Source organism: Triturus cristatus, chromosome 2_1, assembly GCF_964204655.1.
Source record: "Triturus cristatus chromosome 2_1, aTriCri1.1, whole genome shotgun sequence".
NCBI lineage: Eukaryota > Metazoa > Chordata > Amphibia > Caudata > Salamandridae > Triturus > Triturus cristatus.
In genome coordinates, this window is record NC_140581.1 from 463,456,598 (window position 1) to 463,474,965 (window position 18,368).

The 18,368-nt window shown below is 43.4% G+C and overlaps 1 protein-coding gene across 4 annotated transcripts in view; it reads right to left on the minus strand.

The window, feature by feature from the left end:
* Positions 1-18,368, minus strand: part of IQGAP2 (IQ motif containing GTPase activating protein 2) — a 1,048,054-nt gene that overhangs the window by 335,935 nt on the left and 693,751 nt on the right. For all 4 annotated transcript variants that reach the window (XM_085632282.1, XM_085632281.1, XM_085632284.1 and 1 more), the window contains one exon: positions 12,911-13,074. In XM_085632282.1, coding sequence (XP_085488408.1) covers positions 12,911-13,074 — 164 coding nt within the window. The remainder of the gene's footprint in view (positions 1-12,910; positions 13,075-18,368) is intronic.

Here is an 18,368-nt window from a genome sequence, read left to right on the forward strand (position 1 = left end):
ACCGCACACAACCACCAGCAAAGAATACCCCACCGCAGCTGGAACAAGGTCACCGAAGACCAGCTAATCACCACCCTCGCCCGAAACCCACCAACCGACCACACCGACACATCCGCCCGCAACCTCAGGCAATGGATCAATGACTGCACCAACACTTTCACCCCAATCAAGAAACCCTCAAATAGATGCACCGACAGAAGAGCCATCTGGTTCACCACCGATCTCCAGACATCCAAGCAGGCCTGCAGAAGACTAGAGAAGAAATGGCGCCACGAGCAAACACCGCACAGCCATGCAGTCCTCAAGAACGCCAGCCGCAGACATCACCAATTCATCCGAACGCCCAAAAGGACCTCTTCAATGAACGCATCGACAGCAACGCACACAACAGCTAAGAGCTCTTCAACATCGTGAAGGAACTCGCCAACCACAGCTCCAACGACATCCCGCCATCACAAGACCTCTGCAACTCTAGCAACCTTCTTCCACCGCAAGATCGCAGACATCCACGACAGCTTCAATTCTCAGACCTCTCCAACAGCCGCCGACACCCCAGACCCGCCGACACCCCAGACCCACCACCCCCCTGTCACACAGGCTGCCTGACCTCCTGGAACCACTACGAAGACACCATCAAGACCATGAACACCATCCACTCCGGCTCACCATCAGACCCCTGCCCCCATCACATCCTCAACAAAGCGAGCTCCAATATCGCACCCCAACTCCATAAGATCTTCAACAGCTCATTCGAGACCGCCACTTTCCCAGAAAGCTGGAAACACGCAGAGATCAACGCCCTGCTCAAGAAACCTAATGCAGACCCAAAGGACCTCAAGAACTTCCGGCCCATCTCCCTGCTCCCTTTCCCGGCGAAAGTCATCGAGAAGATAGTCAACAGACAACTGACCCAATTCCTCGAAGAGAACAGCACCTTGAACTCATCCCAACCTAGATTCCGCATCAACCACAGCACTGAAACTGCCCTCATCACCGCCATCGACATCAGGGCCCTGCTGGACAGCAGCGAAACTGCAGCCCTCATCCTCCTGGACCTCTCGACCGCCTTCAACACCGTCTGCCACCACACTCTTCGCACACGCCTCTACAACGCAGGGATCTGCAACAAAGCCCTGGACTGGATCACCTCCTTCCTCACTGACAGAACCCAGAGAGTCCGCCTCCCTCCATTCCGATCCGAAGCCACCAAGATGACCTGCAGCGAACCCCAAGTATCATCCCTCAGCCCGACCCTCTTCAACGTCTACATGGCACCGCTCGCCAACATCGCACGACCTCAACATAGTCTCATACGCTGACGACACCCAGCTGATCCTTTCCCTAACAAAAGACCCAGCCCCCGCCAAAACCAACTTTCACGAAGGGATGCAGGCCGTCGCTGAGTGGATGAAGAGCAGCCGCCTGAAACTGAACTCGGACAAGACAGAGGTCCTCATACTCGGCTCAACCCCCTCCGCCTGGGATGACTCCTGGTGGCCGGCCTCGCTGGGAACTGCGCTGACACCCACCGACCACGAACGCAACCTGGGGTTCATCCTGGACTCTTCTCTGTCAATGACCCAAAAAGTCAGCGCCCTCTCTTCCTCCTGCTGTACCACCCTCCACATGCTTTGCAAGATCTACAGATGGATCCCCACCGTAACTAGAAGAACGGTCACCAAGGCCCTCGTCACCAGCATGCTGGACTACGGCAACGTCCTCTACGCGGGAACCACGGCCAAACTCCAGAAGAGACTCCAAGGCATACAGAACGCCTCCGCACGCCTCATCCTCGACATCCCCCACCACAGCCACATCACCGCCCACCTGAGGGACCTGCACTGGCTCCCCGTCAACAAGAGGATCACCTTCAAGCTCCTGACCCACGCTCACAAGGCACTCCACAACACCAGACCAGCATACCTCAACAACCGACTCGCCTTCTACACCCCGAACCTCCAGCTCCGCACCGCCAACCTTGCCCTCGCCACCGTCCCACACATCCTGAGAATGACCGCCGGCGGCAGATCATTCTCCCACCTCACCGCCATGACATGGAACACCCTCCCCACCCACCTACGACAGACCCAGGACCTGCTGACCTTCAAGAGACTCCACAAGACCTGGCTGTTCGATCAGTGGCTGCTCTCCCCCCCTCCCCCCCCAGCGCCTTGAGACCCTCACGGGTGAGTAGCACGCTTTACCAATGATTGATTGATTGAACTCTTGTCCTTGAAAGCACTGTTCCATAGAATCAAAAATGGAGAAAACCTCTTCTGGAGTGTGAGGTGTGGCTAAACCAACCTACTGGTGAAGCTAACTTCCCCTAACACTCCCCTTCCAGCCCTTCTGCTAATTCAATTACAGGTGCTCCCATCTGACTGGGGGTGCAGAATGTTAGGGAGGACCTGGTTCCTGTCCTCACTGTCTTTTTCCCTTTGAAGACCAGTTTGGATACACAACCCACTTCCTGCCTTTTGCTCTACAGCAGCAGATCTCTTCCCACCAGATGTCTCCTTTGTCTCAGCCCAGGCAACTTAACACCTAATCAAGAGTGCTTGGCTCCGTGTCAATGGCTGGCCAATCAGAAGAGACTGCTACAGGGCGGAATTCAGGCACATCATAAAAACAAGCTTTATAACTTATTTTCCAATATAATTATGATTAATTCAATTTTGGAAAGTTGCTGGATTTATTGCAACAATCATTTTTATACTTTGAAGTATTATTTGTAGCTCACTCGTCAATAGTTAGACTTTTTCTATTTTAAATGAAGCCTGCCCATGGAGCTAAATGCACTAAAATGGGAAAGAAAAAAGTTGCCAGTTTCTCCCTCACCAGGGGTTCTAAAACATCTTTTATAATGTCCAAACTTACTTCAACATGGCATCCTACCCTTAGGGAACCTAGGGAAGACCTTATGGGTGACGTATATGTGAAAATAAGGTGGTTTAACACTTTGTGCTTAGTTCTTTTAATTGCAAAGGTGAACTTGGAGATAGTGTTCTTGAAAAGCAGCTTGCAAGGCAGGGACAGTTTTTAAAATTACAGCAGGCACGACAGGAGCGCACACTTAAGTGCATGAAATCTACTGGGCCTCTAAACCTACATGTCCTACCATATACTAGGGGCTTACAGGTAGGTTATCAGTACCAATTGCAATTATGTCCATGTACCTTTTACACAGAGCACAGGCCCTGGGTCTGGTTAGTCAGAAAGCCAACATCCCGTAATCAAAAATGGGGGCACAATGTGGGGGGACACTGTAAAAAGTCCTGGTTTCTCACACAATGTATTTTTATTATGATTTGTTTTGTAGATCAGGAGGGTGGTGAGACACCTACAGCTGTCTCTAGGCCAGAATTAAAAATCATCTCGCAGAGTGTGCTTCTTTTATCAATCTCTCTTTGGTCTTGTCTGGAAAGTGGTCAGTGCCGAAGGTTGTTAACCTGTGTTCTGTCCCACTGAGATGAGCAAACAGAAGAAAATGCTATATTTATGGATCACTTTTCTATCAGGAAGTTCTCAACGTTCTTTAAGATTGTAGCACTCCGAAAAATACACCACTTATTCGTTGCCTCTAGCGCATACGAATGCAAGTTTGCTTCCCCCAATGATCCAGCTTACAGAGAAGAACAAGAGAAAGAATGAATTATATCAATTACATAACATGATATGTGTGCGCGCTTGAGGTTGTTTACAGAATGCCCGTTACAAGAGATGTGTAGTTTGCACAGAAAGAGAGGAGCGCCCAATTCAAAACACTGGGTCACTGGAGAAGGTTTTGCCATGGATTTCATTGTGGATGCCAAAGTGACTTGGAAGAGGCATGTGTACGGAGCAGGCTATACCACTGGCCAATACATAATGGATGATGGGATACATTTTCACTGATGGGCAACTGGAAGTTCCCTAGATAAAGACAATCTGATTGGGGCAAGTGGTTAAGTCAGTTTCCCATCCATGTGGCAGAGAAATGCCGTCTTATTACATTGCTCGGGAAGCAAAAGGTGGTGGGATAATGCCGAGGACATCATTCAAGAGACTACACCACAGCTGGTTTCTGTGGTGCTCTCAAGTGCTAATGCTGGCTGCGCTCCACCAGACCACAGAAGCCCCTTTCTTCTCACTTGATGCTGTTAGGGAGCAACGAGCTCTCAACTTGCAACAGTTAAAATCACTAAGTATTTTAAAGTATGATGATGTAAACAAGTGCAACAAAAATATGGCATATCTGCAATGCCTTCATGTCTTCTGCTCAAACGAACACCAAAAATGTAGTACATTTAGAGGGTGTGTCTAAAAGTTCTACAATGCAAGAAAGATTATTATACTTTTCGTATGGAAAATGTGATTCAAATTCTACTGACATGTTAACACACATGCTTATGTACGTGAATTAAATGTGAAAAAGGAAATATCTTGGGGAATTCAAACTCTTGGTAGCCCAAGTGGAGCGGTGCTGAATGTAAAGCTCATTTCATGAGCATGTATAACATTTTAAAATCAACTATTCAGAGGGCCTGTTATGGTTCGTCAAATATCGCCCCAATGCCAGTTAATTGTACACAGACACCATGCATACTGTATGTCGCTGAGGTGATTCTAACAAAAGCAGTCTTTTTAGGTCTGGCAGCAGACAGTGATCAGACATGTTTCTAATAAAATATATACTTACTTGGAAACTTCTCATCCTATCAAATATATTTCAAACTAGCACAGGATACACAAATCAATCCTTCCATGCAATTGTCTTTCTGTTCTGTGCACTTGCGCTGTGCTTATTAAATCGATTGTTATTTACCAATGCTTGTTCTCTTCTGTTTCTCTTTCTCAGTTTCCCATAGCCGAAATACTATTAACATCCACTTTGATAGAACTATTTTTCATAAACTTTCAACTCTTTCTGCTTTCATGTCTTGCAGCAGGCTTATATAGGCAACTTATCACCCGGAGAGAATAAGTGATTTCCCCAGAATCACGAATGTTGAGCCTCCGAGACTTGAACCGGGATCCCCAGCTCTCGAGTCAGCAGTTCTGGCCGCGGCCCACATCCTCTCCACTCCTGTGATACTTGTCAGGGATGGTGATGGATCAAAATAGTTCATTATTCATCACATAGGTGAAACCGATGCATTACCAATGCTTGTTTAATGTTTTTGTCAGGACTGAAACCCTGACATTAATGTGGAAGCCCATTTGCTTTTTTGTGTGTTCATGACCTGAACCCAAATGACAATCCCTGCTGGAGAGATCGAGGCTCTTGCTGTATCCTGACTTCGTTGTTGTTGCTGTGTGTGCAAACACACGGCACTTACTAATGAGAATCCACCGCATGGTGGCACTGTGTGTGTGTAATTTATTACCAAAGTTCATTAGGGGACCATTTAATTAAAATGATGAAACTCAGACTCAAACCTGAAGTTTAAAGTGGCATGTGGGGTGCACCAACTGCAGTTGCCCCATGGGAAATACCTTGGGCCCTTGGCACTTAAAGTTTTGCAAATTAAGCACTGCCCTTACTCTCTCCCACCCTCTGCTACCCCGCCCTCTGTACCTCCCCGCAGTCTATAACCCTCCACTCATGGCTGGCGAGTTCATCATTAAAAGAGTTTATGTTTGGCTGCATGTGCAACGTGGTATGTTGGGGTATGTGCCATTAATAAAGCCTATTCTTCGACAGCGTGGACATGTATGTGTCTGTATCTCATTTCATTACATCACAAAATAATTTCTGAAGAAATAATGGACCACCCAGTGGCTTCTTTGTTTGAGTGGACCAGTGGGCCACGCGGCTACTTCTAGTCTGATAACTAAAGAACTGCTCAATATACAGTTAAAGGTGCCACCTGGGCTGCACACTATCATGGCATGTGTGACCGTCAGCAAACGAAGTTGCTAGATGGAAGTGGCACCTTGTCTGAAAGTGTACAGCCGTCTTCAGTCTGCCTGCTCCCTCACAAGAGCTCTCAGTACTAGGCCATGGGGAGTGTGGGACAGCGGCAACATATAGTATATACTTCTATTTTTAATTTACAGTAGAGGCACATGTAGGTGATCACGTGTTAAATTCAGAACGCGTTCCAATGCACAAAAATCCTCTGTGCGGCTCTTAGCGCATGCATGAGAGACTGGCTGCATGCTGGGAGACTGAATACTAATTGAGCAGAACGGAGTCCTGTCCCATTCATTTAACATATTCACTATCCCAGCATCCCATGGGCTACCATGTATGTTGCTTATGGTTCCCTTTCCCATGCCGCAAGGCTCCTCACTTTACATTCTAAGCACCGGACAACTTCTCTGTAACAGACCGACAGAGATCATTCTATGCATATCCAGGGCTACCAGCACCATGAGTGAGGAACTTCACCAAGCTGGGCACGGTTCGTCAGGTGGCACTCACAGCAGGACCGCTGGGCATCATGCGGTGTTTCTGGACCTCCTTTAATAATAGTCAGCATGGCATACAGCTTCTTAAGTCATTCACCATGATACTAATAGAAAATCTAAGGTGCCCGCCACCTCTACTGAAGCTGCTACCAGGTGCTCCTTCAAACACAAAAGCATTGCCAAAGCCAATAAATCTGGCTTATAACCGACTATGCCAACCCTACTGGCTTTGACAATGCTTATTTCTTTATTTGTGTCAGCTATTTTCAATAGGACTTCACCGAGTCTCCATTCTTGAACAAGATGAAAATCCATAAGATCGTATGCAATCTAATCACTTGTAAAAAGAAAAAATCATAAAAAGACACCCAAATCTTCGGGTTACCTGCCACCGTGTCTGCCTACCAGCTAACGTTCCCTGTCAAATGATTGCAAGCGCCACATTTCCAAAATAACATCTTCCTTTTAACTCCAGAGATAGGCCACAATGGGACTGCAGCTTCATTAAAAGAAAAAAGACAAACAAACATGGACAACCAGGTAGCCTCATTTCCTCTGTCTCTAAATATATCTGTAATGGCTTTGTTTCTAGATGATACCACAATGATGGCATTGGAACACAGTAGAGAATGGGCCTTTACTTTATTCAATATCACGAAATAAACACGACAGTATACAATCAAACAATATCTGAAGAAGACATTAATCAGAGCAGAAACGCAAATGATAATTATACAACCTCTTCCTAAGTTTCAACAAGACAGAACTTTCCCAAGCCCAAGCTGCAGAAACTGCAACAATGCGGTGATGGGACTCCACACGATACAGGTACCCACTGGACAGAAGATGAAGTTGAGACAAACACTACAAGCGATACCGAAAAAAAACATCTGCCAGTTGGGATGGCCATGTGGCCAAACTTCTTTGGTCAGACGTCTTGCAAATAAACGAAAGATTAATAAACATTAGTCGAACACAAGGAACCATAGTTAGCATATCACTTTGGAGAACAAAAACACAAACTGTCTCAACGGAAGATTCAAGTGTGTGAGATGAATAACGTCTCATCAGGACAGGGAATATTACAGCTCATGATACTCAAGCACAATTTACAGCAGTTCTCACTAAAAAAGTAGTTGACGGGTGGCAACATTTACCACTGAAAATAACCTTCTTAGCAACATTTACATCGTGTTCTTGGGTTCAGAGTTAACTGGCAGTCCTTTGAAGGGGTTCTTTCATTTTAGGGGTTAAATTAGCTGTAAACACGTCTGGCCAGCAAACTCTAAAGGAGGGTATTACAGCAGTACAAGTTGAACCCCCCTTTGAACACTTCATTAAAACATAATGAAATATTTGCATCACTTGATTGCAACATTCCTCAGAGAGACCTGGGTCACAGACCCAGGAGAAGAAGCTACGCTGCCCAGGCGCAGAGGCCAAGATGTTTACCTTTAAACAGTAAATTATAATGATCAAGGATGGGGCAAAGCTGCCAAAGTTTCAAAGATTGCTTAGGTGTGACGGTTCCAGGTCTTAAGGGGCTTATGTGTGACATTTCCATGCATTGCGTGTTGCACCTTATTTCGGGTTGAACAAAGCAGAAGAAATCTATCTTTTGGAGCCTAGCTGTCTAGAAATGGCCTTAACAGATGCAACATCCATAATAATAATCGATTACCCTGATTGCAAAGCGGACTTGGCTAATAAGAGATGAAAGGCCATTGGTGCAAGGTACCCAAGACAGTGCCAACTGGCAGCTTGCCACTTCCAAAACCACTCCCATCCCACAAATATTGAGAAATGTTTCAATTACCTAAGTAGCTTTATGTGGAAACATTAAATGCTGCAAATAAATGTACAATATCACTCCTCTCAAATTTCTTTTATCAGCATAGCAGATGAGATTTAAGGACTGCCGTGATGACATGGGACAGGTAACCTGCACAGCAGAGTAGTGAAACTGCGACGATGACTGCTTATGTAGTCTATGTAACAGCATTATTGTATGACTGGGTCGGCAAGCTATCCTCAATAGCTGCCAAGTGGCCCCATCATGTGTGCTACCTTCAGACAATACTAGCTTTTTAGCAACAAGAATAGCAAATAGCACTGTGGGGTCACAGTTTCACTTTTTACCATTGCAGATGTGTTGTGTTTTAGTTATATTTTGTGATCATTCTACTGTAAGTAGTTGACTGCCAGCATTTAATCATTGTGAAGCGCTGACTGAGGGTGAGGTATAGTCGACATACGCCCGTGGAGTACAAACACCAGTTTGCTTATTAAAGTGCCGCGGCCCGTGGTAGCTAAGGCATGGAGAAAGGGATTGATCACCTTTCTCAGTACCTGTGAACCTGCTGCTGCTCTGAGTTACAGTGGACTAATCTGCAAGAGTACTATTTGTTAACCCACTCTGAAAGATCATAACATCAGAGTCAATTCAGCTCGTCACTACGGTGCCCAGTGTCTGCAATGCTTTCTGCTCTCCATGGGGCCACTGTCACAGGTGCACAGCAGCCACTCGGTGCAATGTGTTCAGCCTGAGCACAGTAGCTAGAGTCTCAAACTAGGGTGAGAGAAGCCGCTCCTTGCTTTGGCCTTCATCCTCGCGGCGTTGGTGAGCAGCAAACAGGAAGGTCCGCTCTGGGTGGGGGGCAGGGAGCCTATTGAAGACACAGGAAGATTCGTCCAAAATAGTTGCAAGTGATGGCTGGAGAGACAGATCACATTGCGCATGCACCAGAGACATAATCGAGACAGAAACAATGTGTGTTGCTTATTGAGAGTCTCTCCACATGTAAGTCCCTCACCTCCTAATCCCAGCTCTACAGACAGTGCAGTCTTATTTTGAGGTTCACTACTGAAGGTTTGATAAGCCTACTCAAAACCATCACCACATGCGACAATATTGCTGAGGCCTGTGATCAGTGGGTGGGCCTTGCTGCGAGGCAACAGAAACTCACTCAACCTCTAACCACGCAGTGCAGTGATCCAACACAGAAGAGACAGAGAAACACAAAGCGGTATGTCCGGAGCCAAATTATACATTGTCCAAAATAACCCGGACAACTTCAGCAACCAGCAGGTAAATGCAGATGGTTGACATGCTGCATCTCAATGGAAATAATTATAGTAAAAATGCAGGTAAAGCACAAACACCTGAGTTGGGAATTCTAGAGCACTTTTAAAAAAATTCTTTCTCCAATCACAGCCAGCCAGCTGTGAAATTAGTTTTTTGCCAGCACGTGCAGCTCCATGGAGGCCAGCGCCCGGGCTACATGAGGCAAAGTGGCTGCCATTCAGCTAAAGTACACAGCTCCACCTCTGCTCAAAGCACACTGGTTACACCGCAAATGGTCCCGTGACCCCCATCTTCCTTCCTAGCCTCGACCCTGTTCTCTTCTGGCCACTTTTGCCCTAGAGCAGATCGCAGTTTGTCTCAACATGGTGGTGGTCCATGATCAGAAATTAAAGTGTCCCTTCCATTAGACCCTTGCCGACTGCAATGTGCAGGTGATTAATGAGTGGCAGACTATGTTGATCAGAAAACGGCTGATCCAATGCTGTGGGGTAAAGCAGCCATCGTGGAATGGTGCGTTTGTGCCATAATGTTTGCATGGATATGCCGCATAGAAAGTCTCTGGACAAAGTTAGAGCTTTTGTACTATTTATAAGTACTTTCCAAGTTTGCATTTCAAACACAAAATGGATACAATTCAACAATACATGTTGTACATCGTATTACATGTGAAGGCAAAAGTGAAACAGTTGCTCCTCTTTTATGAGAAATGCAGGCCGCTAACGTGCTCAGTGCGCATGTGCACTTGAACAGATGCCACTCTTGGGCGCAGACCACCGTAAGGTTTTGATTAAATGAAAGGCAATTGCGGAACACAGATTTGCTACGGTACCCGAGTGCTTACTAGGTTAAAGAGGGGGGGGTGGTTTGAATGGCAAGATACGACAGGTGGGTGGCTGTGGTCGGGGATGGAGCTTAACACAGGCAAACAGAGCAGGAAACCAACAAAAAAAATAGCCCCCAAAGAACAGATAAATAACCACAGCATAATGATACAGTACTTAGTCCCTGCTCCTGGGTGGAACGGAAGGAAAAAAAGGAGAAACAAAGAGGCAGGACTGACCACTGGCAAGCAAGGATTTTTAAAGGACTCTGACATAGACAAATGAAAAGCAATGGGCGGAGTTGTACTCAACAAACCATATACAACAGGTCGTTAGGCAGCAGCGCAAGTGCTGTCTATGCTTGACCTAAAAAGCAGAGTTTAGAAAGATAAAAAAAACATGAGCTATTGCTCCCATCATGCTCCAGGGGCTATCGACTAAGCCTATTTGTGGGTCATTTGGCGATACAGCCTCTTATTGGAACTAAAGCATTTTGCTGAATCATATTCATAACCTTTTTGTGCTCCTCAGGACACGTAGGATTCTGTTTTAGAGGCACACATGCTAATAGCACACATTCAATTGAGTAGGCACATATAACATAACTAGGAAAATGGAGGTGACTCTTAAGAATGATAGCATAAAATAAATATTAAACAATAACGGTCAGTGGTAGGGAAGGGGGCGGGTTAGCTAGCAGAACAAAGAGCGAACCAACCAACTCAGCTATAAGTCTCCAGGAACTTTGCTTAATCAATTTGATCGACAGCTCTAGAGAGTACATTCAACACACACGAGTGCTTGTAAAACATATGTGAAATGGTCAAAGGAGGTTTCCTGCTGTTCACATCTATTGGAATATTTATTTGAAAATCCACTGAAAATGCTAATAGGACAAGCTGCCCTGGACATAACAATATTCTAAGAGAGATGCTGCAATCCAGCAAAGGACATATGATTAAAGATATTAATTTCTTAGATTACTGTCACTACTTTTCATAATGTACAGAAAAGACCAACTGCTTCTAGTAAATCCGAAGGGCTTTCCAACATTGCAATTACAGGGAACTTAAAAGGTCTGGTTTCATAAAGGACATTAGAAAGAAAGAACTGAAGCACTATCTTATCCTTGAATAAAGCATAACAAACCAAAAGCTTAAAGCTCAGTGAGCTGAAGTAAGAACAATTATTAATGCACTCTTTCACATCCCTCATTTAAAGTGACTGATGCAACAACTTCTTGATACCCCGACAGAACAATATTTGCGTCCAACACCGGATCAGGCCTCGAGAGGATACATATTGAAAAGCCTATCAGAATGACATTGAACAATTTTGTTTTAAAGCGAAAAGCGTTTTGTGTAAGCATTCTATTGGCACTCATTGAATCTCAATAGAACACGCAAGAGTTTGCTTGGATGGTAGAGCAGGCTAGAAAGCACAAATGGAGAAGTTAAAACTAGGCAGCATTTAAGTGTTTTAATGATCGATCAGGAGCTCCACGGCTGAACTTTTGAAACATACTTTGGCCGCATTGACCATTTCAATGCTTTTCTAAGAGAAACCTACAAAACCATGTGTACTGCCTGAAGTACCATAGTAGTGATTTCAGGGATTAAGAGAGTACTACCCACACCTGGCCTCACATGCATGCACTGGAGATCCACATTCTATGGGAAATTAAGCAACTTGAGAGGTTCACCAGTGCACCCAGTTTGAAGAGGGATGTGGTAATGAGGCAAGTTAATGCATCACAGCCTGAATGGAAGAAGCCTGAACCAGCCAACCTTCCAGGTATGGGTAGACATTGATAACACTCACTCCAAAGATAAGTCAAAATCAAGAACATCGTCTTTGCAAAAGGTATCAGGAGTTAAGCTTTGACCAATGTGGCACCAATTGTACCAGGAGTTGACTCTGCCCAATCACAATCCTCAAGAAATTAAGTAGCTAGAAATGCATATGAAGTACAGTATTCCCAATACTCACCACCTCAACACAGCCCTATGAGAAATGACTCTGGACGCTCCAGTAGTCCTGGAAGGATGATTCTGTGTGTGGGAGGAACTGTGCATGCATTCATTCTTTCCACTTATTGCAACGTACTGAAGTAACTCCCCATACATTTCACAGGCATCCCACATGCAGAAAGGAGGCATTTGAAAATGTGTTGAAAAAACATGAGGAATGCAGAAGAGACTTGTCAGCGGTGCTGAGTATTCATATATTGTCAATACATGATGTGAATTGTTTGGGAGTGAAAGCTACACATACATACAAGTTCATTTATAATTAATGCAACGTATTAAGTTGTAAGTCAGAAATTGAGTGGAATACATTAAAACTACTGCACTCAAAGTAGAGACGTTTGTGACAATAAATAATACATACAACTAGAAATGCATTTTCAAAGATGCACTGGGGTTTAGTCAAGATATGAACACTTACCCATAAACACTCAGCGATGTGCTCTGTGGGATAAGTTCTATCCCAAGTCAAAAATGGAACTTAAGATGTGTCTTTCACGCATTAAGAGTATTGGGCAACAGTATAACAAGCCGATACACAATAAAATATTACAATGGTACAGACATTAAAATGAGTTGTCTACCTTGCATTTCTGTGCCTTGGCTTGGTGCAGAAGAGCTTGGTAGTGAAAAGAATTCCCAGGGTTCACTGCTTGCAATCTTGCTGTTGGTGACAAGAGTGCCTTCAGGGTATTTTCATGCATTCCTTGATCAATGGCTTCATTTATTTGTCCTATTGCAATAACCCCTTTGGGAGAAAAAATACAAAACTATTATCGTCTGTGGTGTAGTTATAAAGAAACAAGTCAAATTCTGTGGGCGACTTTTCATCTATTAAACAGAATTCCTCTATTCTTCTGCCAAACCATTTTAGTGAGTTTTTCACATGGTTCTCAAAACCATAAATGCTACATTAAAAGCAGACTGCTGAGCTGAGAGTAAGAAAAGCTATGTGTCCTAAGTTTCCCTATGCTTTCACAGGAGGGACTATAGAGCCTCATGTCACAAGATGGACGAGGGAGTTTAACTCCTGCTGCGGACATCCAGTGCCATACTCTTGCAAGTGCACCGGAACCTCTTACCCATTTGACTCTCGTAAATGAAGTATCATTAAACTGGGTAATGCTAACATCTGTTATTAAAAGTGCAGAGAAACAACAACATTGCAGTATTAATCACTATATAAATCAGGTAATATCGAATGTTAAGTTCCATATTACATTTACTGTGCTTTCATCTTAAGGACCCCACTTCAGTTTAGTTACACATGTCACCTGGGATCGATGAAGCTCTTTCTTCTGTTTTTCCAGCACTCTACCCCAGCTGTCTCAAGACAGTTTGACAGCCTTAACCTAACTTTAATACCTTCATTCTATCACATTCCACTACACTCAATGCATTTTCTGAAAGTTGCCTACATTCACACCTTATGTACAGATATCGTCATAAATATTAATACACGTACAACTCCCCTAATTTACTGCAAGATCTTCCATAGGCGGCAGATTCATTAGAAAAAGGAATTACCTGTTTAGCCAGAATGATTGAATCTGATGTTGGCAGATAGATACTTTACCTCAATACGTTTCTTTTACTAATTGACAAATCAAATAATATAACATACTTAAAAAATATTCCTTCACTTTTCAGTTCTGGATTCGATTTTATTTCTTTAGATCCTTCCAGTTACTCTATAAACCACACATAAATACACTATACACTTACCTCCACACAACTTACATTTAAGCAAAACAGTTTTGTTAAAAATGGTAATGGAGCATTTTTACCAAAAAACAATATTAATATTCATATTACTTTTGTAAAGGATATAACCATTTCAATGCACATCTTCTTTTCATGAAATTAAATCTAAATGACACACAATTTGGTGCCAAGACCATAATGTAATGCACATTCTTCAGGACAAAATGTTTTAAACATTCTACTAGACAAGCAATATCTTGGTATTTCATTAGAGGTGTAATTATATTTTGTTTTCTTTCTCCTCTATTGTGAATTGTTTTCCGTCTTTTCAATGGATATTGTTGGGATTTGATTTGTCCCTTCATTCGGAACATGTAGATACAACAGTCTTAAAATATTTTTTATAGCCATATGATGTCTCTTAATATGTTCCATCTATTTTAAAGGGAAATTACTAGTGGCCTCATCTACATGGCGCTAGTTTATGAGTGGCGTCCTGACAAGTGTCCAAATTGGTATTCAAAGATGGCAGATTCGACATCTCTAGTGTGGTATAATTTAACTCAATGAAACATCTAATAAATGGCAATGTCCATAAATATCTGAACAATTAAGACAAAATTAAAAATTTCAGGAGTGATCTTTTCAATTAATATAATAATAATAATATATCTACAGTCTATAGAGAGGGTAAAAAAGGGCCAGATGACATTTACTTTTCTTTTTAAAGCTGCATAAACAATAACATTCGTGTTATTAATAAAAAGAACTATAAATAGGAAGCCTACATTTAAAAGAAAAAGAAAGTAATCTGAAACATTGTTAACCAATAGGCTGCCATTAAAAGAATAACACCTAAAACTGGCACTGTGCATTTAAAAACCTCACACACACCCTGTAGCTCACAGACAGTTAGGACAGGTCATTTTATGGAAAACTGAGAAATCCTGCAAAAAGAACTTATTGAGAGATGCAACAGCTTCCGCCCAGGAAGGTGGATGGGTTGCATATGACTTTGATGAGGATTCCCCTGGAAGAGAACTAAGCTTACAGGTAAGCAATTTATCCTTTTCTTCCAGGGGATCCTCATCAATAGTCATAACATTGAATAGAATAGCAAGCCCATCCCACAAAGTGCAGATTTGGAAGCAAAAAGCAGCTCAAACACTTAACCAAACAGATTCTTCAAAGAAGCCTGTCCTACTCGAGTATCTGATTTAGCATCTGAATCCAGACAACAATGCCTAGTAAAGGTATGAGCAGATTTCCATGTGGCAGCTTTAAAGATTTTGGAAATAGGTACATTCCTTAATAGAGCTGCATATGCAGTTTTCCCCCTTGTAGAGTGTTCCCTGGGTCTAGCAGGTAAGGACTTTTTAGCTAACTGTTAGACAAGGAGAATATAAGAAACTAACCATCTAGAAATAGCTTGTTTAGAGGATGACAAACATGTTCTCACTGGACCATGGTTAACAAAAATGTGATCCGATTTCCTGATATCTTTTGTTTTAGCCAAGTAGAATTTAAGCCCTATTTTAACATCCAGTGAATGTAACAATCTTTCAGCTAGATTGGAGGGGTTAGGAAAGAAAGTAGGAACAGAGATATTCTGGTTAATGTTAAAATCTGAGACTACCTTTGGTAGAAAATGGGATGAGTTCTCATCACAACTCTATTGGCATGAAACACTGTTTACTATATCTTAGAATATAGGGCTTCAATTTCACTTACCCTACAGGCTAAAGTGATGGCAACAAGAAAAGTCGCTTTCTTTGTGAGATGTTGCACAGAGGCCTTACGTATTCGTTAAAATGAAGGGGCCATCAAATTAGAAAGGACAATATTAAGCTCCCATGAAGGAGAGGGAGTCCTAACTGGAGGGAACACCTTTCAAAGTCCTTCTAAAAAAATCTTTCCCCACTGGAATTCTGAAGAAAGATGTTCCTGAAGGAGATTTCCTATAGGCCAATATGGCTGCAAGGCGTACCTTAAATGAGGAAAGCTGTAGCTATGATTTAGCCATATGTAGAAGGTACGGGATGGCTACATCTTCTTGTCATGAAATTGGATTGTGAATATTCTGTGCACACCATAAATAAAAACTTTTCCATTTCAAGGCATATGATTTTCTGGTGGAAGGTCTCTGAGCCTCTCTGAGAATGCCCATACATTCTGTGGAAAGGCCTAAATGTCAATTTTGGAGGAATTCAGGAGCCAAGCTGTCAAGTTCAGGGATGGGAGGTTGGGATGTAGTGTCTTTCCTCCGAACTTGAACAGATCATCTTGTCAGCATAGCAACTTCTTGTGAGGCCTCTGACAGATGTAGAAGGTCCGTGAACCGCCACTGTTGAGGCTATTATGGTGCTATTAGTATCATTCTAGTCTTGGATTGATACAGCTTGAGAATCACTGTTGGAATGAGAGGAGTGGTGGAAATGTTTAGAGAAATTTCCCTGACCAGCTTAGCAACAAAACATGAAAAATGTCTTGTAACCTCATCATTGAGAATCCAGTTGTGATTTTCCTTGAAGTGTAGACTGAGAGAATCTGCTTGCATGTTTTGAATGCCTGGCAGAGGAGTGGCTGTTATCAAGTTTCTGACTAGAAGTTATCTCCAAATGGTTTGAGCCTCGAGAGACAGAGGGGGCTCCTCCCTGTTTGTTCAGGTAATGCATAGTTGTATTTTTGTCGGTCTGAACAAGGAAGTCATTGGTTGTGATCCCTGGAAGGAAATATTTAGGAGCAGGATGAAATGCTCTCAATTCCAGCATATTGATGTGGTAAGTCTTTTCCTTGACCGGCCAAACGCCCTGGGTTTGAAGGTAGCTCATGTGAGCATCCTATTCCTGGAGAGAGGCATCTGTGATTAGTGTCTGACTTGGGGGGTCCTGATGGAATGGTAACCCCACCATCCGATTGTTCTGATGAGACCACCATGGGAGAGACTGGCGTGCTACCTGGGATAATGTCAGTTTGTCTTTCAGCAGTTGGAGTTGATTCCATTGGACTTCCAGGAAATGCTGTAGAGGACTCATGTGCAATCATGCATGAGGTAATGTGAAAATGCAAGAAGCCTCCCAGATGGATGGTGAACATGTAGAATATTGAGACAATGCCAAAGGATGCACTCTTGTGGACTAGGTTCCAGTGTGGCTCCCACCAAGGTAGTGTAATTTTGTACTGGGCATGCTGTAGACTTTTGGGAATTGATACAAAGACACAGAATTATGAGGGCCTCGACACAGATGTGAAAATGTTACTTTGTCCGCTATGGTGAGGAACTTTATCACGCAGTCGTCCAGTTAAGGATACACAAAGATTTCCTGTTTCTTTAAGAATGCTTCGACCACGGCAATACATTTCTAAAAGGTTAGTGTGGCTGATTTGAGGCTGAATGGTAGTACTTTGTACTGATAGTGCAGAGATCCTACTTTTAAATGAAGACATTTTTTTAATGCTATAAGGAATTGAAATGTGGAAATATCAATCTTGAAGGTGTATCACACACATCCAATCTCCTTGATGCAGTTGTGGACAGATTTGGTGAAGAGCCAGGATTCTAAACCTTTCGAGTCATATCTATTTGGTGAGCATTCTCGGGTCTTAGATGGGTCTGAACTCTTGTTTTGGTCCTTTCTTTTTTACTAGGAAGTAACAGGAATACATTCCAGATTCCCTTTGATGACTCGGAACCTCCTCTATGGCCTCTTTTTGCATTAGAGTGTTGACGTCCGACTGCAAGAGGTGTAGCTTGTACTGGAATGCTTTTGTCAGAGGAACAGAAGGATGAAGGGACCTGAAGTGAAGACAATAGCCCTTCTGAACAATATTTAAGACCCATCTTTTTATGATTGAAAGCCACTCTTCCAAGTGAGTGACAATACTTCACCCCACCAGAGCAGGTAACAAAGAAGGAGGAAGTGACAACTGCAGGCTGCTGTTGTGAACCTCTTCATGTCTGTGAGGATGGAAGTGTGACCTTGCCTGCTGCTGATGTTGCAAGTGAGGGGTTTCAACCCTCTGCTGGAAATATCATCTGTCATAAGGTCTGTTCCTACTGAGGAATTCCTTTTTCTTTTCCATGCCAAAAGCCTTGAGTGTCCCCAATTCTGTCTTCATTCTGAACATCTCCTTGTCCGCATGGGCACCAAAAAGGGTGTTACCTGAGAATGACAAGTTCATGAATCGGTGTTGTGCCTCTGGCTTCAATCCAGAAGATGATCTTCTTGCACAGGTGCCATGCGCATAACCCTGTGCCGCTAGATCCAACGCATTCGCAGCTTTACTAATAATTTCATTTGACACCAGGCCACCCTCTGAGTATTTCTTCAAATCCTG